This window comes from Clarias gariepinus, chromosome 1, assembly GCF_024256425.1.
Source record: "Clarias gariepinus isolate MV-2021 ecotype Netherlands chromosome 1, CGAR_prim_01v2, whole genome shotgun sequence".
In the NCBI taxonomy this organism is placed as follows: domain Eukaryota; kingdom Metazoa; phylum Chordata; class Actinopteri; order Siluriformes; family Clariidae; genus Clarias; species Clarias gariepinus.
Window position 1 is genome coordinate 18395817 of NC_071100.1, and position 26072 is coordinate 18421888.

General features: G+C 37.9%; 1 protein-coding gene across 1 annotated transcript in view; it reads right to left on the reverse strand.

The window, feature by feature from the left end:
- The window catches only part of LOC128520545 (Fc receptor-like protein 5), a 192135-nt gene that overhangs the window by 91793 nt on the left and 74270 nt on the right, over positions 1-26072 (reverse strand). Inside the window, exons 9-11 of the mRNA XM_053494830.1 lie at positions 25596-25625; positions 12293-12325; positions 10257-10289 (exon numbers count right to left, since the gene is read on the reverse strand). Coding sequence (XP_053350805.1) covers positions 10257-10289; positions 12293-12325; positions 25596-25625 — 96 coding nt within the window. The remainder of the gene's footprint in view (positions 1-10256; positions 10290-12292; positions 12326-25595; positions 25626-26072) is intronic.

Consider the following 26072-nt stretch of genomic DNA (forward strand, 5'->3'; position numbering starts at 1 on the left):
GCTCATAGTATAAAGGTGCAAAGTTCCCAATTCAGCTAACATAAACACAGCTCTAAATATAAAATTACACATGTTTATTTCATGGTCAGAGCGTGTAGGCAAGCAACACATACACACAGATTTATGCCGCACTTCAAGTGTCTGGACCCCTAGGGTTGTGTAGCATGTGCACAATAGCCAAAGAGGTCTCAGACATCACTTCGGGATGCTGACTCGAGAACCCACAAGCCTGGAGTAGCATGGACATCCAAACTATAAAATCTGACAAATGTGTGCGGAGAGGACCAACCTGCTGCATCACACACATTAGCTGTAAAGGGACACCTCTTGCCAGAGCAATTGATGAGGCAATCCCCCTGGTCGAATGAGCCCTGATTCCTTGAGGCGAAGTGTGACCACGCACCTCGTAGGCTAGGGCAATAGCATCTCTCACCCAATGTGACAGCGTTTGTCTAGTGGCGGCCGCTCCCTGGTTGCGGCCCCCATAGCATATAAAAAGCTGCTCTGGCTTACGCCACTGGCTAGTGTGGTGGACGTAAATCTGAAGAGCACTTACTGGACACAATAAGTGAAGTCTTTCCTGCCCCAGAGCTGTAAAAGGCAGAGGACATAAGGGTTCAAGGACAACTGGGTGCATGGTCGAGAAGGAAACTTTCGGAAGATAAATCGGGTGAGAATGCAGAATATCTTTGACTAGCCCAGTGGCAAAGTCTAGGCAGGATGGGGAGACTGACAAAGCCTGGAAATCCCCAATTCTCTTCAGAGAAGTAATGGCCATAAGAAAAACCAACAAAAGACATTCGAGCACAAGCACTAAGTCCTAAGAAGGGTCCACAGCTCTAGTGGCTGCCCCAACCGTTTAGCTCCACGAATAAAGTGGGCAACTAAAGGGTACTTTCCCACAGAAACCCTCTCAGTCAGAACATGACAAGGCAAAATAGCGGCTATGTACATTCTGAGAGTACTAGGGCATAAGCCCGAGGACAACTTTTTTTGTAGAAGCTCTAACACTGAAACAATTCGGCAGTGGACTGGGTCTACATGCCATGCACCAACTTTCAAATACACTCCATTTGAGGGCATACGTTCTTTTAGTGGAGGGAGCCCTAGCACTTAGTGTAGTTCAGTTACTCTGGCTGACAGAGCAGCATCTCTAAGTTGGTCTCCCTCAGGGACCAGACGTGAAGGTTCCAGAGCTTAAGCTGGGGATAAAATATCATCCCCTGCCTCTGAGACAGAAGATTCCTCCTCACTGGAATCACACACAGTGAGCCGCCGAGGAGAGATATTAGATCCGAGAACCACACTCTGGGCAGCTAATGGGGCACTATCAATAAGAGGTGCAAACCCTTGTCCTGGGAGCTTGTCTTGTGCCCAAAGCAGAAACTAGTGCACTGGTGCGCGAGCGAGTCCCTGGCGATTTATGTACGAGACTACCGTAGTGTTGTCCCTTCGCACTAGGCACATGGTAGCCTCTCAACTGCTGGAGGAAGTATTTCAGTGCTAGAAATAGATCCATCATTTTGAGGCAATTGATGTGCCACACGAGAAGATCCCTTGGGCTGGGCAGCCCTCTAAGACCGCACGCCAGCCCGTGAGGGAAGTGTCTGTCGTTAGCGTCTTGTGATGACAAAATGAACCTAGAGTGGGACCCAAAGTCAGAATCTGGGGTCTGAACCACATACAGTAGTTACTCAATTGGAATGGTTATTACCGTCGCACTCACCGCCGTGTAAAAAGGTCAGCGGCCAAAATAAATGAGTTGCATTTTAAAGTCCTTCGTAAAAATGGCCGCCAAGTGGCGCGAATTGCCATTTTTCGCTCGTTGCAGTAAATACAATAGTGACTGTTATATAGTGTATCTCTGTATCTGTTTATGTTATTTAAGTTCTGGATTATTTCAGGTACTTTAAACACATTGTTGTGTCACTCATGTTGGCTCATATGAGATGTAGTTTACAAATGAACACCTGGTTTGGTTATTTTAAACCAACAATTGGTTTATTCATTATTCTCTCGTTTCTCCAAATGGCAGCCTGCAAAATGTTTGAAATATTACTGTTAGTGTGTCACAGGTGTGGTTTTAAGGGTTGTTTAGGCAGGAATGCGTGTGTATACAGCTCAAACTCTCCATCAGTTATTAAAGATAGCATCTATTTAGAAAAAATGCCCCAGCGATTTCGAAGCTTCAGGAAATCTCCCGGCGCTCTGCACATAACACCGGACCAACTCATGTCGGAAAGAATTTATAAACGTTTTCTAAATGTGGACTATTGTTTTTTACTTATAATATTTGTTGATTTAAATAAATGAGGTTTTGGCTCAGGGCTTCGATTTGACATCGTAATCCTCCTCTTTAATTTACTCCGTAGTCTAAATCAGCGCTCAGCCACACGCATAAGGTTTTCCACAGCGCACCGGCAGAAGTAGACTAATGATTATGAATACGTCAGGAAAACACCAAGCAGACTGACTCTGACCATTTAAAAATCGTTTGCGTTCATTTTCTGACATGCTTAAGTTCACCAAAAACAATACAGAACAGCGCACCTTACAACACTTACAAAATCATAATGTTTTTTTTCGTTATTTTGAGTGCGCTTGAATAAAAGTTAAGTCTTATAAAGGCCATGAGTCTTCATTTGTTAAATTTTTGAGGACAACAGTTTTTTTAGCCTGTCACGGCGTGGCCCAAATCAACATCGCTCCTCGCTCACTAGTTAGGCGGCCTCCCCTTCAGATATGCGAAGGAGCTGGCACAGCTGGTGAGCTATCCTTGCTAATGATCGCAGGCTTGCACCCCGCGCTATAAAATACTTGGGGTAACAGTGGATTTTACTACGCGGTGTGAGTGCGACGCGCGCGCAACAACGCGGAAGTGCGCCTAAAAATAGACGCAGGTTAATTTTTTTATAGTCTAAATAAAAATCATCCTCTTTAATTTCCTATAGCCAACCACACACATGAAGTTTAACAGAGCGCCGAGGAATTTTGTTGTGCTAAATAATATTTGTGCAGTATAATCAGAGCCTCCTATTCCTGTTAATCCTGGGTTGTTGTTCTTTTAGTGTGTGCTTTACAATGCCAGACAACATTTAAATGCAAATTATTCACCCTCCCGAGGTGTGAATCAGCTGTTCTCACCTATACATTTAGAGAAACTGAAATGCACCTCTCCCCATTTTAAAAACATCTTGGATCTGAGGCTCTTCTGAAGATTAAGGCCTCATTTTAAATTTGTGTAAATTTAATCTTCTGGATTCTAGAATCTCTAAAGTTGATATTGTTACCGTTTTTAATCCTTGCAATAGAAAAAAAATTTCCTTATGATAGCATAAATTGCATTGTTTTTACACCTAAAACAGATGCAGGATTATTTTTTATAATCTAAATAAAAATGCCTTTTTAAACGTGAGCTAAAACATGCGCAAAAACACGAACGCTGATAAATGGCATCGACATCGTTGACGCTGACGCAGTAGCACCTCCTGACAATGTTTGAATTTTATGGTCTTTCTGAAAACTAACGCTGGCTGTGATGTCCCTGTAGTGGTTAAAACAGCGGATATAATTAATTTTCTTGTGTTTGAAATACACAAAGGGCATGAATAGAATGGTTACAGTATGGTTAAAGTAGTAAAATTAAAAGCTTGCTTATTTAAATAGAAAATAGTTTAATGGTTTAAATAAAAATAGATGCCGCAATGCGCATTTACTTACACCTGAACAGAGTCATTTACATAAATCACTGATCAATAGCTCATTACACAAACATTTAAACAATTTATTCCTACAGATGCACTTGTTTTACAGTACATAAAGAACGGTATAAAAGGAGTGACAGCTGGCACACCAAAAATAGATGCAGGATCATTTTCTATTGTCTTAATAAGAAATATTTTCTAAACATGGGTTATTGTTGTTTATTTACAATATATGTTAGTTTAATATAAAGCCGGTATCGTTATCCTCCTTTTTATTTACGCAATCTAATGAAGTTTTCTAGAGCGCGGAGAAGTTTTGTTGTACTAAATCAGGGGTCGGGAACCTATGGCTCGCGAGCCAGATGTGGCTCTTTTGATGGCTGCATCTGGCTCACAGACAAATCTTTAATAAAAAAAATAAAATAACGTTAAAAATATAAAACATTCTCATGTATTTCAATCCATTCATTCCCTGCCGCTCATGTTTATGGTCGCGGGTGGATGCAGCAAATCACAGCTATCCTCTGGGACAACACCAAATTTTTATTGGATAATGCGTAACGTACACGGGTCATTGTGAGGTCAATCAAGTAGTCAGCTAGCTAACTGCAGAAACCCTTTTATCGAAGAAGATGGCTAAAAGAAAAAAAGATGAGGACTATCGTACTTTTCAGCAGAAATGGACAGAGGAATTTACCTTTGTGGAGAGAGCAGGTTCTGCAGTGTGTCTAATTTGCAATGATAAAATTGCATCGATGAAACAGTTAAATATAAAGCGGCACTTCAAAACGCGCCATACTACATTTGCATCAAAATATCCTGCGGGGGACAGAAGGAAGAAAGCATGTCAAGAGCCACTGTGCAGAGTGCAAGCTAGTCAGCAGCAACTCCGTATGTGGACCCAATAAGGTGACTGGAATCCGGCTAGCTTTGCTGGTGCTTTAGCAATGAGAGAAACGGAAGAAACTTTGAAAAAACAGAAAGCCATTCACAGATTGGGAGTATGCCAAAACATTCATGCTTGATGTTGCCAATGAACTTTTTGATGACTTTTTGGATAAAAACAAGATAATCAAACGAATAAAAGACATGCCTCTGTCGGCAAGAACTGTTCATGATGGTATCATCATGATGGCAAATGTTTGGCTCTACATATGCATGTGAGCAGTCTTTCTCACATCTAAAAAACATTAAGACCAACCTACGTTCACGTTTAACGGATGGAAGTCTCAAAGCCTTCATAAAACTTAACCTCACCACGTATCAACCAGACTACAAAGCCATCAGCAAAACCATGCAGCACCAGAAATCGCATTAATAGTAAGAAGTACTTTATTAATCATTGGTTAGCAACAGCATAACAACGTTATTGGTCTTATATAAAATGCACATATTTACTTGTATTTAGTTTTAAACATATTGTATGGCTCTCACGAAATTAAACTTTAAAATATGTGGCGTTCATGGCTCTATCAACCAAAAAGGTTCCCGACCCCTGTACTAAATAATATGTACAGTATGCAGCACCAGGGCCCCCTATTCGCAGCCCCGCTGCCGAAGAGAAAAAGGCTGCAAGGACATTTGTGTTAAGTTTTTGCATCAGGGAGGACTCGCGCCGGCCATCGACAGCGGGAGAAGCACCGTCACGAGGGAGCGTGCAGGAGCGCTGCCTCCGCGTGCTCAGTTCTGCCACTCCGCGCACTGACAGTTATCAGCTGTGTGCCCGCATGCCAGTGTGGCACAGCCCCCATACACCGAACTGCACAAGGACAACCTTTATCCCATTTTTTCCATTCTCCCGCCTTCAACACATACAACACACATAATTAACGTTAATATGATCTCAGGCTTGCTCCGCATTATAAAAGCAAAGCGCGAAGTTTTGTCCGATGTCTGGGAAGTACGTGATGTGATGGAGAATATGAAAGAAGCATGTGAGTGAGGCGATGTGACACGGCCCAGGGATTTTAAACGAGGACACTAGAATTTCGCCCTTTGATCTCCGCGCTGAGGACAGCGCGAGAAAGAGCTGCGCGAGGTTCCGCGCCATCTTCACTCCCACACCGTGCCCGCCTTCGCAGCCCCGCTGCTGAAGAGAAAAAGGCTGCGAGGACATTTGTGTTACGCTTTTGCACCAGAGAGGACTCGCGTAGGCCATCGGCAGCGTGAGAAGCAGGGACGTGCACAGACATTTTGAGGGGCAGGGGCTCAAGTGAAATACAGTAAAGGGCACTTCTCATAATTACGTATTTTTTTTCTTTTTTTAAACAAAAAAGTATATATATTAACACAACACTGACTTTATTTAAAAAAATATATTTAAAAAGTTAATTTTATCTTAATTTTCAAAAGATGTCTACAAAATAATCAGTTCACACAGAAACCATGGTCTCCTTAGTATTCACTAGGTTTATAGAGCAGCAAAGGAAACCATTCCACAATGTGCATGTTTTAAAAACATTTTCTATGCTACTAGTTTCAAGTATATATTTAGATTAGAATAACCAAAATAACTGCATCTAACAGAGGGGTGTGTTTTACTAATAATTTGTTTATTTTTTGCACAAGGCACTACATCATTTTAATTATTTTGCCATTGTCATGTATGTATTTGTGGTTGTACTATTTTATAAAGGTTTAGAGATTTTTTTTTTTAAGTTAAATTACTCATAAATAAATAGTTAATTTATAAATATTGTTATTTTTAATGTTAACTTATTTCTACTCAGTTTTATTGATTAATGTACCAGATGCAGTTAATCAGATTTACTGCATTTTGTAGAGTGTATCTATCCTCCATCTGTTTGCATCTGTAGATTTCTTCTAAATTCACCAATTAATGCTATGATATATGCTTATTAGTAACCTTATTGAGCTTATTTAGTAAGCTTATTACTAACTTATTTTATTACATGATGTCTTGGTTGAATTTCAATGTAGAATGCGGTCTGTTATTTCTTGATAAAAGACCGCTGTGTGGAGTAAAAAAGAACATGAAGAACAGAGCGTTGCTACAGTATGGACTCACAGGATTCTAACCGTAGAGACGGAGTGGACTATTTTCTTTAGCGGAAGCATTACAATTGGGCTTAAATCAGTAAACTCCCTTTAGATATTTTGTGTCAAAATAATTATTTATTTGGTAGGTAGCCATGTAATAAACGGGATAATATATAGCGATTATCCCTTACACATTAGCTAGTCGAGTAGCTCATGAGGCATGCATGCTAGCAAAACACAGGTTTACTATATATTTGTCTTTGGCTGATCAGCAGTAAATTCGAGCCTTATTTGAGGCACTGGTAGTTTAATCTTTTGTTCATCACCAGCTCCACTCACCTCAGCACAAGCCAAGAAAAACATTGCGGGGGGGGGGGGGGGGTTGTTCGCTTCAGAACTCCTGACCTGATATTTAGATATACTATTCTTCAATAAATATATTTGTTTGACAGGAAAGCTGTGCGCAAACAGGAATATATATTATTTTTCAAAAAAAAAACACCCCAGAAAAAAGGGCACTTTCTCTCCAGGAATAAAAAGGGCAGGTGCTCAAGCCCCCTTTGATCTGTGTGCACGTGCCTGGTGAGAAGCGCCGTCACGAGGGAGCGTGCAGGAGCGCTGCCTCCGCGTGCTCAGTTCTGCCACTCCGCCCACCGCCACTTATCTTCAGCTGTGTGCCCGCAATGCCCCCGAAACTGCACATGCACAACCATTCTTTCCATTCTCCCGCTTTCAACAGTTTCCTTTCCTATTTTACCTAAATAAATGATCTTTCCCCCCCCCGTAAGACCTCGCCTCGTGTCCATGTTTTATGGTGCCGCCCGTGCAACATGGGTCGAACCCGTTACAGATCATAAGAGTCTACTGCATTTAATTTTTATCATAATGCAAAAACACAAGCGGAATGACCGACATTAGCTGACGCAGTAGAACGTCCTGACAATGTTATAATTTTATGGTCATTTGTTTCAGTTAATAAATCTACTACAAATTTAAAAAACACAAGATATAAGATGACACAAAACCCTACACGCGTCTTTTCTAATTACACGTGATAAAATCTAAAGGCTCACTGTGTTACTATTTATTTTGTTTAAATTTGATCCTAATAAGATTTAATTTAATTTAAATTCTACATTTGTACTGTCATTTTAGTTCTGTGATTATGAATTTGTTTAACTAGTGTTTTAGCCTACTTGATTTTATCCGCTACTACGTACAGTTCTAAAGGAACGTCTCATTAATCCAGCAGAGAATAAACTAAGGCATGAGGCGTCAGTCTGTAGTTATATAGCGCCACTCAGCTGTAAAAGCCAGCAGATGCACAAAGCCAAATGCTACCACCGAGCGCCGCAATGGTGGAACCAACATTACGATTAGGTAACCACTGTAGAAGGGGTACGAAGCCCCTGGCGCGTAACCCTTATTTGCCTCTAGGGATTGGCCCTTGAATAAAATCCCCTGGCGCGTAACCCTTATTTGCCTCTAGGGATTGGCCCTTGGATAAAATCCCCTGGCACTTAGCCACAACTGAAACGATCTCATGTACAGAAGGCCCAAGGGTATCACCGTGAACGCAGCTGCCATGAGAGCTAAAACACTCTGAAAGTAATGAACAATCACTTTCTGGCCTAGCCTGATTTCCTTTAGGGTATTGAGAATTGATTCGACATGTGCAGGAGACAACTGTGCCTGCAACCCGACAGAAACTTGTTGTCTCACTTTGAGTGCTCGGGGAATTTTTTTTTTATTTTGCTCCTGCGGTAAGAGAGGAAGTCTCTTGTGCCCATTCACAAGAAGTGCCTGGGTGCAGTGGACGCTAAAGTTTTCTGATCTGGCGAAAGCGCGAGAGAAAGAGAGGATTCCGTCTCATGTGTGTCTGCCAGATTGGCACGTGAACCCCACCAATGAGACATGGCTAGCGGTTTCCCTTTAAAAAAAGCGAGCTGCGTGCAAAGCACCTTAATAGAGAGGAGATCACAGTGCACACACTCTTCAGAGGAGAGTGTGCTCTTCCCCCAAACATTTAAAAACAGAGTAGAGATCGCCGTCCAAAAAAGGTCTCTCACACGGAGGCACGCATCTCCTCTCAAACTCTACCATATTGGTGAGTAATCTAACACTTTCTTTTTTTGTGTGTGTGTATCTGCTTTGCACACAAACGCAAACACAATGCCGTCCTTGAAGACAAAAAGAACTGAGGATGTTTCCGGTTCACTCCTATTTATAACCAGCAGGTGCACCTTATCAGATGACGTCACCTGACCGAGGTTATATGAGCCAAAATTTGGCATATCTGATACACACATGCTTCACAACCGGTTGAACAAAGAGATGTTCCCCTAGTGTTTTCATGCAGCATCGAGAAAGGGAACAAAGTCTTTTTACGATTAGAAAACGATTATTTATTTATTATTTTTTTAAAGGTAAAGTGCATGTTAATTTGTTTTATTTTTACTTAATATTTTGTGTTAATTATTTTTATGTCATGACTCACGCCCTGGCTGCCGTCTTTTTTCCACGCTGTCACTTCTCCTCATGTGCTCATGTTTTCCCTAGCCCGTCATGTGCATTTCCCCAGACCCCCGTTTTCGGCCCGTCTGCTCACCGGGTTCTCCTTTCTCCGTAATTAATCCAGCATTTATGGACACGCGGAATTATACTTGTAATCCAAGGTTATGCTGTATTTTACTAATTCAATTTAAGTTAAACTCATATATTGTATAGCTTCGTTACACACAGACAGATTTATTTCAAGTGTTTATTTCTTTTAATTTTGAGCAATAATAAAAGAAGATTTTTAACACAGAAATGCTGGACACCTGAAAAGTATGAACATGAACAGCACTCAATACTTGATCAAAGGACTCTTCCTCCAGACTCTGGTACTTTGATTTCCAAAAAAAAAATAGACTTTGTCCCACTGAGTGACATTTCAATCTAGTTTGTCGCATAGCCCAACAACTGGATTGAATTTATTGGTCTTAATTAAGAATTTTCTGACATGCTAAATTTTGGGTTTGCCATAATCATTAAAAATAAAACAAAGAAACACTTTAAACACAGGTACTACTTACACATTAATTTCATTTCAGAAGCAGGTTTGTAGGTCAGTTTTGTTCGTAAGTCAGTGCAAGACGACTTTTATACTCACAAACACTCGCGCACATATGCACACACCCGGAAGTTGACTTTATTGCAAAATAAGTTTGCGAGGAGAATCCTGGATGCCATTCTGTCAAATTTTTCAAACTCTGCTTTTTTGAGGATTTCCGAAATTAGGATTATTCTCCATCAAGACAAATTTACAAAACGGCCATTTTCATATTAATAAAACTAGGTAATGTTGCCACCAATTTCACAAAAATTAAGGAAGTATTTATGATTAAAAAAATTTATAACAATTAGCAATAAACAGAAACAAACTATAAAGGTTCTTTAATGTAAAGCAGGTAGAGTGTAGGTCTTTGATAAACAAATCAACAAATCTGTAAGCTGAAATTGCTTAAATACTTTGTGTTATAAAAACTAAAGTAATAAACTGTCACTCACTTGTTACAGTCGTAGGCATAGAGTCAGTAGACGCTGTCACAAAAAAAACATTATTTTATTATTTAAACATGTAGTAGCACATTAAAATGTTAAACATTACATACATATAAAATAAAAAAAACAAATATCCAGGAAAGAAAATAACAAAATTAAAATAAATAAATGAATATGGCAGTGGCAATAAAAATAAAAAAAACATGTAATATGCACGTCTTCTATAAAATTATCGACTGACCTGCTGTACCTCTCAGCGTCACCACAATATGGCGAGATGTCCATTTCTCTTGGGACATAGGTATAAGACCTCTGATTCAATGCAGGAATGGCATTCATGGCTTTATCATGCCTACTCACTAACTTCCTTAGTTTAACTTCCTTAATTATCCTAATTTTACTATAGTTATCGTCTGTTTCTGACATTAATATAAAAGTTATTTAAAAACTCTAAAGAGCTTTGAAGCTGTAAAAAGGATAAAGGCTTAAGGTTCTTTCGACCAGTTCCTTGTTAGTGACAAATCTGACAAAACTAAAAACAGTAAATTACACACCTAAGATCCTATGGTGCAGTTAACTTACTCGCCAACCTCAGTCTTAAGTACTATAAATACAAACATTTCATTGCATTTTAAAACTAATACACATCTCAGAGCATATTAAGGAGACAGGTCGTAGCTGCAAATCGGAGTAATGGGCATGTCAAAAGGTTGGGGAGTGCCGAAAGGTAGGGTGCGTGCCGAAAGGTCTTTATGATTGATTGCGCTAGTTGCCTGTTTAAAGGCTAATATTAACCGCTATTTTTTTTAGATGTTACGCTATTTTTTTAAGGAGATGTTTCCCCAGTGTTTTCATGCAGCATCGAGAAAGGGAACAGAGTCTTTTTACGATTAGAAAACGATTATTTATTTATTATTTTTTTAAAGGTAAAGTGCATGTTAATTTGTTTTATTTTTACTTAATATTTTGTGTTAATTATTTTTATGTCATGACTCACGCCCTGGCTGCCGTCTTTTTTCCACGCTGTCACTTCTCCTCATGTGCTCATGTTTTCCCTAGCCCGTCATGTGCATTTCCCCAGACCCCCGTTTTCGGCCCGTCTGCTCACCGGGTTCTCATTTCCCCGTAATTAATCCAGCATTTATGGACACGCGGAATTATACTTGTAATCCAAGGTTATGCTGTATTTTACTAATTCAATTTAAGTTAAACTCATATATTGTATAGCTTCGTTACACACAGACAGATTTATTTCAAGTGTTTATTTCTTTTAATTTTGAGCAATAATAAAAGAAGATTTTTAACACAGAAATGCTGGACACCTGAAAAGTATGAACATGAACAGCACTCAATACTTGATCAAAGGACTCTTCCTCCAGACTCTGGTACTTTGATTTCCAAAAAAAAAATAGACTTTGTCCCACTGAGTGACATTTCAATCTAGTTTGTCGCATAGCCCAACAACTGGATTGAATTTATTGGTCTTAATTAAGAATTTTCTGACATGCTAAATTTTGGGTTTGCCATAATCATCAAAAATAAAACCAAGAAACACTTTAAACACAGGTACTACTTACACATTAATTCCATTTCAGAAGCAGGTTTGTAGGTCAGTTTTGTTCGTAAGTCAGTGCAAGACGACTTTTATACTCACAAACACTCGCGCACATATGCACACACCCGGAAGTTGACTTTATTGCAAAATAAGTTTGCGAGGAGAATCCTGGATGCCATTCTGTCAAATTTTTCAAACTCTGCTTTTTTGAGGATTTCCGAAATTAGGATTATTCTCCATCAAGACAAATTTACAAAACGAAAACTAGGTAATGTTGCCACCAATTTCACAGAAATTAAGGGAATCAGAGTATTTATGATTTAAAAAAAAGGATAACAAATAGCAATAAACAGATAGAAACTATAAAGGTTCTTTAATGTAAAGCAGGTAGAGTGTAGGTCTTTAATAAACAAATCAACAAATCTGTAAGCTGAAATTGCTTAAATACTTTGTGTTATAAAAACTAAAGTAATAAACTGTCACTCACTTATTTCAGTCGTAGGCATAGAGTCAGTAGACGCTGTCACAAAAAAAAAACATTATTTTATTATTTAAACATGTAGTAGCACATTAAAATGTTAAACGTTACATACATATAAAATAATAAAAACAAATATCCAGTAAAGAAAATAACAAAATTAAAATAAATAAATGAATACGGCAGTGGCAATAAAAAAAAACCCTGTAATATGAACGTCATCTATAAAATTATCGACTGACCTGCTGTACCTGCTGAGATGTCCATTTCTCTTGGGACATAGGTATAAGACCTCTGATTCAATGCAGGAATGGCATTCATGGCTTCATCATGCCTACTCACTAACTTCCTTAGTTTAACTTCCTTAATTATCCTAATTTATGTCTGTTTCTGACATTAATATAAAAGTTCTTTGAAAACTCTAAAGAGCTTTGAAGCTGTAAAAAGGATAAAGGCTTAAGGTTCTTTCGACCAGTTCCTTGTTAGTGACAAATCTGACAAAACTAAAAACAGTAAATTACACACCTAAGGTCCTATGGTGCAGTTAACTTACTCGCCAACCTTAGTCTTAAGTACTATAAATACAAACATTTCATTGCATTTTAAAACTAATACACATCTCAGAGCATATTAAGGAGACAGGTCGTAGCTGCAAATCGGAGTAATGGGCATGTCAAAAGGTTGGGGAGTGCCGAAAGGTAGGGTGCGTGCCGAAAGGTCTTTATGATTGATTGCGCTAGTTGCCTGTTTAAAGGCTAATATTAACCGCAATTTTTTTTTTTAAATGCGTTTAAGTAATGCAGCCAACATAATCCTCTAAATTAAAGTTCCATCCTTTTCTGTAAAATAGCAATATTACAAATATTCCTTTCTAAACATTCTACTGCGTTGCCACGGGTTACTACTGACTAACTCATCCTCGCGCGTTTGAGTCATGGTCCTGGCTAAAAGGGATATAAAGCTCAGACCGGAAACTAACAATTAAATGAATTGTTATACCTATTGGATCATTTTTCACGTTTAAAACTAATCCTTTCTGTAATACAAAAAGTTTTATTGTATAGTAAGAGAGAAAAAAACGTTAGATTGATGTGCGCATGCCCAATAGAGCTCGAGCTGTATTCCTTTTAGCCTTAACTGTATTAAACCCATAATCAAAATCAAATTACAATTATTTAAAAAATAAAGTACTGGTCATAAAATTTTTAATGTATCTTTAATATTTTTGAAATACTATTAACTTTGTATTTGTTAAACAAGACCAAAAAAAGTTAGAATTAGTCATTTAGAATGTTTTGAACTGACACTTGTTTTTCTGTAGTTTCACTTAAACTGCATAAAAACTAAAAACATTCTTGTTTATACTGTTTTGTTCACCGTTTTTTTATACTGTTTTATATTGCTCTTTATAATGTCACTTTAATCAACTAAAATAAGCACACTTGCACTATTCTTATTGCACTGTACCGTTTTTCACCATATCAGCCTTCTGTGCTGTAAACTGTCCCTTTTTGCAGAACAGTAACTCATTTACATTTAGGCATTTGGCAGACGCTCTTATCCAGAGCGACTTACATTTTTATCTCATTATACATCTGAGCAGTTGAGGGTTAAGGGCCTTGCTCAAGGGCCCAACAGTGGCAACTTGGTGGTTGTGGGGTTTGAACCTGGGATCTTCCGAACCATAATCCAATGCCTTAACCACTGAGCTACCCCTGGCCCCAAAACAACGTTGTTCTCCAAGTTTGTGTTATTTAGGGTTTTTTTTTTTTTAGGTTTATTTAAGTTTTTTTCAGTGTTATTTGTAACAGGGGTTGAGAGAAAAGTAATATCAATTTTCTATATGTATGCACTGTACATGTAGCAGACTTGACAATGACGTTGACTTTGACATTGCCTGATAAGGACGAATATGGTTCATAAAACACCACAATAAGAAGGAGGATGGGTACAGTTTAGTAACCTTTGAAGTGGCACTTATTCAGTAACCAGACACAATTTTAGCCAATAAAACATTTTATTTAGAGGCAGAGCTGCTCCATTTAAGAGTGTACTCCACCCAACCTGTACACTCAATCTGCTCATTCGGACACCGATACAAACTGCCAACCCTTACTTCGAGGGAAAACCTGTTTGTGTTTCATCTTACAGTAATATGTGTCTGTCGACAACAATTAAACGAACAATTAAATGACGAAAATGAAGAAAAAAGTTCTTTATATTGACTAACCAAACCAAACCTTACCGCCGCCATGTTCTTCCACGCTAAAATAAAGGTTCTTACATATAAATAGGATTACCGCTGATTGGCCAACGCAGAAGCTCGATTCACCAATGAGAAACCTTTTGACACACCCCCTACCTGTCGACACGCGCCCACCTTTTAACACGCCCCCTACCTTTTGGCACACTGATTGGCCAAAGCTCCATTCATCCACCAGTTTCTTTTGACATGCCCTCTACACGCCCGACCTTTCGGCACGCCTATTGCTCCAGCCTGCAGTTATCCCTACAAAAGCTCCATTCATCCACCAGTTTCTTTTGACATGCCCTCTGCACGCCTGACCCACGCCTATTGCTCCAGCCTGCAGTTATCCCTACTTGATATTAATTCACACTATTCTAACAACTTGAAACAACTTGCATCTGCACAAATTACTGCAAACAAACATCAACATCCAGAAAAAAATGCGGTTACAAGAATTCGGCAATCCAATCCAAACATTTCGATTTACTCTATAAACTGAATCTTTTACATATAGAGCACTACATGTGAAGCCTATCCCCATTTCTCCTCATGTGCTGACATCACCTAACATTTCTTAAATAGTCCTTGTATCCATTCTCACCAAACAGACACACTATATAGGGTGCAGGAATTAATGCATCTTTAACTACCACCCGGTTACTTAAATATAAGACTATACTGTAGTTCGTATCAAATGAAGACATCACCAAAATTATATGGTGACTTAGACCATGTGTCAGAGAATAACCGCTAAAGGGCGCCTTGCTTTCTGAGACTTTCTGTATTTCTTGCTTACGGTTGGACTTCATTTCCTGTGTTGCACTTCTCAATAGTTTTCACCTGCACCTAGTTTATTACCCTGATTTATGTAAGCTGTTAAGCTCTCATGTGTTACTGTAATCTTTATTGAAAGACAGAATCTAAGGAAATAATCTTTTTTCTTTTAACTTTCTTTTGCCTAAACATCAATAAAACAGTGTAGCGTTGCCATCGTACAGCATTCAAACGTACACAAATAAATGTACGCATGCGCGGTATTCACATCGCGGCAGTCACGATGCAGGACAAAATAAAAAAAAATTGTGTGTGTCTGATTTAAAAATGTACTTTCTAGATTTCTAAACTTTCTATTCACAGATATATATCTGTCTAATATAAAGTAATTAACTCATATTTAAGGGTTCTTTAAAAACTACAAAGCACTCGTTGCTTCACCTACTTGCAGTCTCACTAGTACACGCAGTCTCTGCATGTGCATGGCTAAATGAGTGCGGGACGTGCGGGAGAAAAGCGCCGAAATGGAAGATTTGGTTGCAAAAAGAACCGAAACGTCCGTCATATGCAAGTATTTTGGATACAAAAAGGATGATGCTGACCAAAAACATGTGCTTTGTCGGGAGTGCCTGGCAGTTGTTGCCGCAACTCGCGGAAACACTACGAATTTGTTTGATCATTTAAGTCGGCACCACAAGGTAGCCTGATGCATGACAAATGCAAAGCCAGATCAGATTGCCGTCCAAAGAAAAAAAAAAACTATTTCGGATGCGTTTGCCAGTGTGACGCCTTACGAGAAGGGCTCTAAGCAACATAAAGATGTCACTAATGCTATTACATTTTACCTTGCGAAAGACATGGTATCAATAAACACCAAGCAGGGTTTTACAAACATGATCGGCTCGCGTGACAAGCGTTATGTTATGCCGTCACACATTTATTTTTCTTAAATTACCACCCCAGAGCTGTACAACAAATGCAAGGCACAAGTGAAAACTGCGCTTTTATCACAAGTAAAATATTATGCAGCAACAACCTAGTTGTTGAAAAGTTTAATTTAATATTTTTTGTTAGCTGATGACCAACATTTGTTTTACTTTGGCAAAAAAAAAGTATACAGACTAAAATAAAAAAAAAGAATCTTCTGACATATTTTATTTATTGTAAGATAATTATTGTTAACAACACTTGTTATTGTCATTACGAGTTAAGTTTAGCTTATTACAATTTATTTGTTACCACTCAAGTTTTTTTTTTTTTCAAATTTTGTGACAAAATATATTTACTAATCTGTTTTCAAAAAAGTATTTTAAAAAAGGGGTTGTTAAATAAAATGTTAAATTACTTATTTTGTCACTCATGTTAATTCCTTAATGTGATATTAAAGTGTCCTCTTTTCATTCACAAAATGAGTTCCCTTTCATTAGGGTAAAAGCAACATTCATTATTAATTTCATAACTTATTAGAGCCTTGATTTGCCTGAATTGACAGTGAATAAGGTGAGCCAAACTGTTTAAACAAGCTTAAACAATTATTTTATTTCAGGGTTTTGATTATACTTTTATATCTTTTTATTCTTTAAAAATGCTTACAAAATTACCCTAATTATTTTTGAATTATTATTAGTTTTTTCAGCAGTTCAAAACACCTTATGAACATGAATAAATTTGTACATATCGCAATATATATTGCAGGAAAAAAATATATCGCAATGTAATTTTTTCCCAATATCGTGCAGCCCTAATATACATACAGTATGAACAAAATATAAAAGCAACACTTTTGTTTTTGCTCCCATTTTTTATGAGATGAACTCAAAGATCTGAAACATTTTCTACATAAACAAAATAACCATATCTCTTAAATATTGCACAAACTAACAGTCTCAGGGAAGCTTATCTGCATGCTCGTCGTCCTCATTGGGGTCTCGACTTGACTCCAGTTCTTCATCGTAACGGATTTTGACAGATTTGTAAACAATATTTGAGAGATATGGTTATTTTGTTTATGTAGAAAATGTTTCAGATCTTTGAGTTCATCTCATTAAAAATAGGAGCAAAAACAAAAGTGTTGCGTTTATATTTTTGTTCAGTAGATATATATATATATATATATATATATATATATATATATATGCATGCAAACTGTCACAAACTTATGCATACATCATGTCCAAAGACTGCCATCATCCCTTGACAGCTTCTTTCCCACGCTGTCAGGCTTCTCATCACTTTTATATTGTCTCACGCGGTCATTTTTTCACATGCTGTCATCTCTTCTTACACGCCCCCAGACCGCTCCGCCAGCACATAGCTTATCTGGTGCTGATTTCTTCCGGCTTATAAGGAAGTGCAGCGCGCTGTCTCGCCGCTGGGCCGGGTCTGTTATCCTGCTAACGTTTTCAAGCTTGTTAGTTTTAGGAGAGCTCCTCAACCTTGAGCCCGTAAGTTTTTAAGTTTTTAAAAAAGAGAGAAACGAGCTGAGGCACCACAGCGGAGGAGGGTAGCAATTCCTGATCCTAAGATTGAAATTCACATTGAAAGTTGGTGGTGAGTCGATTGGGAAGTGGTGTGGGAGGCATCGGCCGACGGCCTGTATACAGTAGGTCCGGTAGCGGTGTTTCCCCACACTTCTGCGTCGGCCACTTCATATCAACTTTATCAAAATGGCAGGGAAGAGTACGAATGGTATGGAATATAGTGAGCAAGAGGGGACTGGTAGCGATGAGAGGAAAGAGAGTGATTGGGAAGAAGTCAGGAGAGGAAATTTAGTAAGAAAAGGTACAAGTCATAAGAGAAAGAAAAAAAGTAAGGCTAGCACAACTGGAACGGAAAGTGAAGGTAGAGATGATGAAGGAGAGTGTCATAAAGGAAAGATTGTTTAATATAGTGGTACGATTTGAAGGAGAGGGAGGAATTAAGAGGATGGACCCAATTAAATTAACAAAAATAATAAGAGGAAAAATAGGAGAAGTAAAATATGCAAGAATCTTGGGAGATCGAAATTTACGTATAGGTTGTAATAGTGTGGAGCAGATGGAAAAGGCAATGAAGATGAGTTGTATGGGAAAAATTAAAATAGTTAAAGTAGTAAGAGTAGGAGAAAGAAGAATGTGTGGTAGTAAGGGAGTGATATATGGAATTTCTTTTACTGTAAATATAAAAGGGCTAATTGAGGATATGAAGGTACAAAACAAGTCAGTCAAAAGTGCTGTAAGACTGACATGGGAAGTTGAAAAAGTAGAAACAGAATCTGTTTTGGTTGAGTTTGAATCAAAGGAAGTGCATAAAGAGGTATATTATGGATTTATGAGATATAGAGTGAGGGAATATACACTAAACCAATGAGATGCTATAAATGCCAAGAAATTGGGCATGTAGCTAAGGTTTGCAAAAGAAAAAGATGATGTGCCAGGTGTAGCGGAGACCACGATTATGGGAAATGTGGGGAAGAAGTGAAGCCGAAGTGTTGTAGCTGTGGAGGAAATCACTGTGTTGCATTTGGGGGATGTGAAATTTGATGATGAAAAAACAAGTGAAAATACAGCAAATAAGAGAAAAGGAAAACCTTTCTTATTCTGAGGCTGTTGAATGGTCAGAAAAAGAATATAAAACTCGTAAAAGGGAATATGGAGAGAGTGACAAAAGAAGTCCAACAAGAATGTTAAGATCAGTTGGAGGGGAAGAAGAAAATTGTGACATTTATAGCAGGAGTAACAAATGCCACAGCTGAAATCAGATCTAAAACAGAAAGAATCCAGATTATACTAAAAGCAGCAATACATCACCTAGATATGGCAGGTGGGAAGAGGTGAGGTATGAGCTACAGTAAGTGTACAGTCTAGCCAAGAGATAATGTGTGGGTTAATTATTGTGTTAATGTTGCTCCTTCAATGGAATGTAAGGAGCCTGATTTCAAACGGGCAAGAGTTCAAACAGTTTAAAAAAAGGTATTGTAATAAAAATATGTATTCAGAAATCCTGGCTAAAACCAAATTTGGATTTTGTTATATATGGGTATGTATCAATTAGATAGGATAGGGTAAATGGTGGTGGAGGGGGGTGTGTTACTTTTGTGAAACATGGGTGCCGCACAGGGTGGTAGGTTAAGGGAGTGAATATGAGTATGTAGCAGTGGAAGGGAGCAAATTTGTAATTATAAATTTCTATAATCCATGTAAAAGACCGCAATTAAATCAGCTTAAGGAAATAGAGGGACAAGGTAGTAGTAATTTTATATGGTGTGGGGACTTCAATGCACATAATACATTGTGGGGAAGTGGAATTAAGTGGATATTAATGGGCAAGTGATAGAAGAGTTATTAGAGAAGGAAAATTTAGTATGTTTAAATGATGGAACTAAAACAAGAATAAAGGTTAGTACTGGAAGGGAGTCTGCTCTACACTGTTAAAATTTGCTGTTAATTCACGGCAAAATTTTAACAGCATAATCCTGTTATGCTCAAAACCAGTGCTTTGCTGTTTTTTTTACGGTTGGTGAAATTATGTAAACAAAATTTAACAGGATTTTAGCGTATTTATTGCACAAAGGCAAAAAAACAGTACGTAACAGTATTTTGGGAACAGAAAACTGCAGAGCACACATGGATTTTCATTTATAAGAGATCTTTATTCTGAGACTTAACCAGTAAGTGCACATTTGCCTTCCTCCTTTTAAACAAAATACACTTTTTGTGGAAGCTGATATTGTAACATTTTAAATGTTCATTTCAGTTCTAAGTACGTCAATGTGCCAACTGCTTCATAGAGTGGAGCTGGATTTCCCATTTAAATATTCCCCTATTATGAGGTGAGTTCAATTAAACATCATATACTATAAACTTATCTGCAAAGTAAGCCTTTATACACTGTAGCAACAAAGTGATATTGCTCAATAGCACGCTGAAGTTATCATCATCTTGTTTGCTATTTTTAGCTTGCTATCTTTTAATTCATTGCCTAATATACCTTAAATGTATATTAGACACAACAGTCCACTGCACGGTGTTTATTTCGGTAACAGTGCTTGTAAATTTGGGTAAGCTTGTTCTAATTTGTATGTAACTGTATTCCGAGGGGAGTTTTTCTGTACTAGTGTTGCTGTTTTTTTTTCTTTAATGTTGACTGTATTTTGGATTGCTTCGATCAAAGTTAGTTTAATAGAATAAGTCACACAATTGAATACTTAATAAGAATAATTCCTGTTCAAAAGTGTAGTGTTGTTAGTTCGTATTGTAGTGCTACTTTGTCCAGTACAGCAGGCTAATGGACATTTTATTTTAGTGGAGATTTTTTGTTGTTGAGATTTTGGAGTTACGTTTTTTGTGGCCAAAGACTGACCATTTTGACTTGTCAGCATGTTTGCATGTCAGTTATGTGGGCAACAATGCAGTACTCCAGTAGCCTATGTGAAGCACATGAGGATTCACAGCAATATCCCTAACTTGTTTCTTCATTGTTGCATTCAGGACTGCAACAGGAAGTTCACAAAATTAGCAGCTTTGAAATCACATCTTTACAGACACCACAATGCATGTGCGGTGGTGCCTACATCACATTTGTACCCTTTAGTAGACCTTGCATGCCATGTGGACTAGTGTGATACACTAACTCAGTTTTATTTCCATCTTAAGTTTGTTTAGTCATTCCACTTGCTGTGCTAAAGCCACTAATTTTAGTAATACTGTATCCTGTGATTCAAAGTGGCTTTTGTTTTTCAAAAATATAATAAAGCAGGTTTTGAAGTTACACTGCATTGTGTTACATTTTTAATGTTTGTGCATTGTACTAAAACATGTTTTTTAGCAAATCAATTAAATATCTAGAAAAATAATTTCACATTTTTTTATTAGCAGTCCATTTTTCAGTATAACATACAGAAAAAATAACATTAATTACCTGTTAATTATTTTGACAGGAATTTACTGTTAATGTAGAAAATAACAGCTTCATGCTGTATTTTTAAAAACAGCAACAAACTGTAAATTTCAACAACAGCAAGACACTGTTATTTTAAAAGTAACTTGCTGGCAACCATGCTGCCAGTTACTAACTGTTTTTTAATGGGACAATTTTTAACAGTGTAGATCTTACATTGGTGTCTAACAGTGTGGCAGCAATGTGTAATTGGGATGAGTATAAGGAAGGAACAATAGGAAGTGATCACTATCCAGTTTTGTGTAAAATTAAAATAAATGTGTCACAAGTTATTGAAGAAACATGAGGAAGATGGGTATTTGAAAAAGCTGACTGGGATAAATTTCAGAAAGAAAGTGACAAATATTTAAATCAGATTGAATATGATGGCGATATAGAAATGCTTAAAAATAAAGTAAGCTAGGGCATAATAATAGCAGCGCTCGAATCTGTCCCAAAAAGTCAAGGTAAATTAAAAAGAAAGAAAGTGCCATGGTGCAATGATGAATGTAAAAAAGCAGTCCAAAAGAGAAATAAAGCGTTTAAAGTAATGAAAAGATCACACAATTTCATGAATATGATTCAGTATAAATGTGCACAAGCAATAGTAAGGAAAACGGTAAGACAAGCAAAAAGAGTATGTTGGAGGAATTACTGCAGTTCAATTGGGGACACTACTCAAATAGGAGAAGTGTGGGCAATGATTAAAAAGATGGGTGGAGAAAGGAGAGATTGGAGCTACTCGGTGTTGAGTAATGAGAATGAAGTTGCAGTCACAAATAAAGAAAAGGCTGAAATGTTGGTAAATACGTTTGCCCAAGTTCACAGCTCAAATAATTTATCTGAAGAAGGGAAGAGGGGTAGAGAGAAAACTAACACTGAAAATCTGGAGGCACTGAAGGCAATGGCAAGTGATGAAGGTGAACAAAATGTACCATTTAGTATAGAAGAGTTAAACAAAGCACTGGCAAAAACTGGGAAGACTGCACCAGGGAAAGATAAGGTTTGTTATATAATCATAAAGCATTTGAGTGAGGAGGGGAAGAAGAAGTTATTATACAATAAAGTATGGGTACTTTTAAGTACTTAGGGTCAACGGTCCAGAGCAACGGAGAGTGTGAAAAGGAGGTGAAGAGGCGGGTACAGGCAGGTTGGAATGGGTGGAGAAAAGTGTCAGGTGTGTTGTGCGATAAAAGAGTATCAGCGAGAATGAAAGGAAAGGTGTACAGGACAGTGGTGAGACCAGCGATGCTCTACGGCTTAGAGACAGTGGCGCTGAAGAAAAGACAGGAGGCAGAGTTGGAGGTAGCAGAGCTGAAGATGTTGAGGTTCTCTTTGGGAGTGACAAGGATGGATAGGATTAAGAATGAGTTTATCAGAGGGACAACCCACGTTAGATGTTTTGGAGATAAATTCAGAGAGGCCAGATTGAGGTGGTTTGGGCATGTTCAGAGAAGAGATTGCGAATATATCGGTAGAAGGATGCTGAGGTTGGAACTGCCAGGCAGGAGGTCTAGAGGAAGACCAAAGAGGAGATTTATGGATGCAGTGAGAGAGGACATGAAGTTAGTTGGTGTGAGAGAAGAGGATGCAGAGGATAGGGTTAGATGGAGGCAGATGATTCGCTGTGGCGACCCCTGAAAGGGAACAGCCGAAAGACAAAGAAGAATACAATAAAGTATGGGAAGAAGGAAGATTACCAAAAAGTTGGAAAGAAGCCATTATTATACCAATAAGAAAACCTGGGAAAGAGCCTAGTAAATCATCAAGCTATAGACCCATTGCCCTGAACTCTCATGTCTGTAAGCTAATGAAAAGAATGATAAATAAGAGACTAATGTATGTAATGGAAAAACAAGGTATGCTGACTGAAAATCAAAGTGGATTTAGGAGAGGGAGGGATACTATGGATGCAGTGTTATGCTTGGAAGATGAGATACGGAAAGCTCAAATAAATAAAGAGACAGTTGTAGCTGTATTTTTCGACGTGAAAAAAGCATATGACATGCTATGGAGAGAGGGGTTGATGATTAAATTATATAAAATGGGAATTAGAGGAAGAAATTTTAAATGGATTAGGGATTTTCTGAAAGACAGAACAATTCAGGTTAGGATAGGAAAAGTAATGTCTAGTAAACATATGGCAGAGAATGGAACTCCCCAGGGGAGTGTAATAAGTCCCACGTTATTTTCAATTATGATAAATGATATATATGGAAATGTACAAGTGGACATGGGGAGATCTTTGTTTGCAGATGATGGGGCAATATGGAAAAGAGGAAGAAATATGGAGTATATAGTTAAGAAAATGCAAGAAGTTATCCAGCAGGTTAAGAGGTGGGAAATAAAATGGGGCTTTAAATTCTCTGTGGAAAAATCTAAAGTAATGTTTTTTACTGGAAAAAAATAATAATGAGGGGATTAATTTAAAATTATATGGAAATAATTTGGAGAAGGTTGATCCATGGTTAACCCGGGTAGAACAAAATAAGGAAGGTAGAGGATAAATGCAAAAAAGTAATTAATACAATGAGGTGTTTAACAGAACTGGAATGGGGTGCAGACTATCAATAACTGAAATATACAGTATATATGTAAGTTTAATAGGATCAATAATAGATTACGGATCAGCATCCAAATCTGTACTTACAAGGCTTGATAAAATTCAGGCTAGAGCTTTGAGGTTATGCTTAGGTGCAGTAAAACATCTCCAGTATGTGCGCTTCAAGTGGAAGCGGGAGAAATGCCGTTAAACATTCGACGTAAGCAACTGCTTGTAAATTATTGGATTATGGACGACCTTTAATCCAATGACAGGACACAGAGACAGTCACTCCACTAAGAAAGTGATACGAACTTGTTGGGAAAAGGAAATGGTACAAAATAACAGTTTTGGGTGGGTAGGAGATGAGTCACCTCGAGATTTGGGGGTGAGTGAAAAAGAGTTCTGTCCAACTGTGATATGGCCTGACTATCCAGTGTGGAAAATGGAAACCATGGAGGTTGATTTTAAATTGCGTCAAATCAAATTAATAAATAAAAATATAGACGTAGTAGATTAATTTTATAGATATGTGGAACACAAGTATAGAGACCATATTCAGATTTACGCAGATGGATCAAAAGAACCTGAAACTGGAAGGACTGGATCTGCAATTGTTATAGGTAACCAGGGAAATGAAGAAAGCAAACAAACATCGAATGAACTGAGTGTGTATACAGTCGAACTGTATGCCATTATGATGGCATTAGAATGGGTTGGAAAGAAGTAAAAAATAAGTAAATTCTTAATTGGAAGTGATTCATTGTCTGCACTGTACAGTCTCAGATCAAGGGTATCCAATAGCTGTCAGGATCTGGTGTATGCAATTTGTAATTTCTTAGTTACTACTGGTTTGATGGGTAGAATATAAAATGAGGAGGAAATAATCTGGAAATAGAGTGGAGAAACACCAAAGGAAAAGCAACCAGAAGGGGGCGGTAGTGCAACACTTACGGATGCAAGCCGCCGTTAAACTCCAAAGAAGAAGAAGAAGCAGATGTCTCGCCGCTGGATTATTGTGTGTTGTTTATAAGCGGTTTTCTCGCGGTTCAGTTCATGGTGTTTTCACGTTGCCGATTTCGCTTTGTTTCTCGTTTTTGCCTCTCGTCTCACGATTTGGATTTATCGCTTCGCTCGGATTTAACGGCTTTGAACTTTCGCTTTTATTTCTCGACTACGTCCCTGACGAATCACCCGGTTTAGTACTCTCGCTCTCATTTCCTCGATTTGGCTCAACGACATCGCGGACGCACTTCACGGCTCCGATGTAACGCTCCCGCTTCTACGACTACGGCTCTCACACGTGTTGCCACCGCTCTCACTACAGCGACACCAAAGGAGATCTGGGAAGCTCATGACCTGCACCTGCTTCTGGATCCATCTCCACAGCCCACGACCCTCGCACGCGACACAAACTCCACATACAGAACAAAGCTAAGCTTCAAATGTAACAGTAGTTACTAAGCCACAGTGTCACCACAATAAAATATGGATTTTAATTGTCAAAAATATCAAAGTGAAAAAAAATGTTGTGTTGATACAAGTCTCCAATCTCTCACCACATCAATTTATATTAATGAGTGTCTAACACTTTCTTAAACTACAAACATTATCTTTATTTGAAACGTATTTGTGACCTATTGAAAAAAAAAAAACACGTCACAGAAATCAGCAATTAGGGTAATCAGAGTCTTTATGGTTGAAAAAAATGTAAGTTTCTATAATGTGATGCAATTAAAGTGTAGCTCTTTGATAAATTAACAAATCTGAAAGCTAAAGTTGCTGCATTACCTTATGCATTATAAAAACTAAAGTAATAAACTGTCACTCACTTTGTGCATGCTGTTGAAATATAGCAGTACCTGTCAAAAAAAAAGACATGTATGAACTCATTCTTAAAACCGTAATTTAAACATGTAGAAAGACATTAAAATGTGAAACACTATACTGCACATGTGTTAAAGGTGGACTAAGTCATTTTAACAATCACTACTAATGAAGTATAATGTGGAAAATTCTACTCTAAAATTTGTAGATCTTTGTCACCATTAGCTCATGTCTGAATTAGACTGTGTTTACTGTCCTCTTTTCCTGATTATTCATCTTTAGGAACACCAAGTGTCAGCATGCTAACCAAAGATTGACAATAATGATCCACAAATCTGACTAGGTGTATTTTCATATCTCTTTTAATATTTATACTTAAAAAATGAAATACAGTAAAACTCTGGATTGTGAGTAACTTGGTCTGCGAGTGTTTGCAAGACGAGCAAAATTTTTAAATAAATGTTATTTTTCCTTCTCCTGTG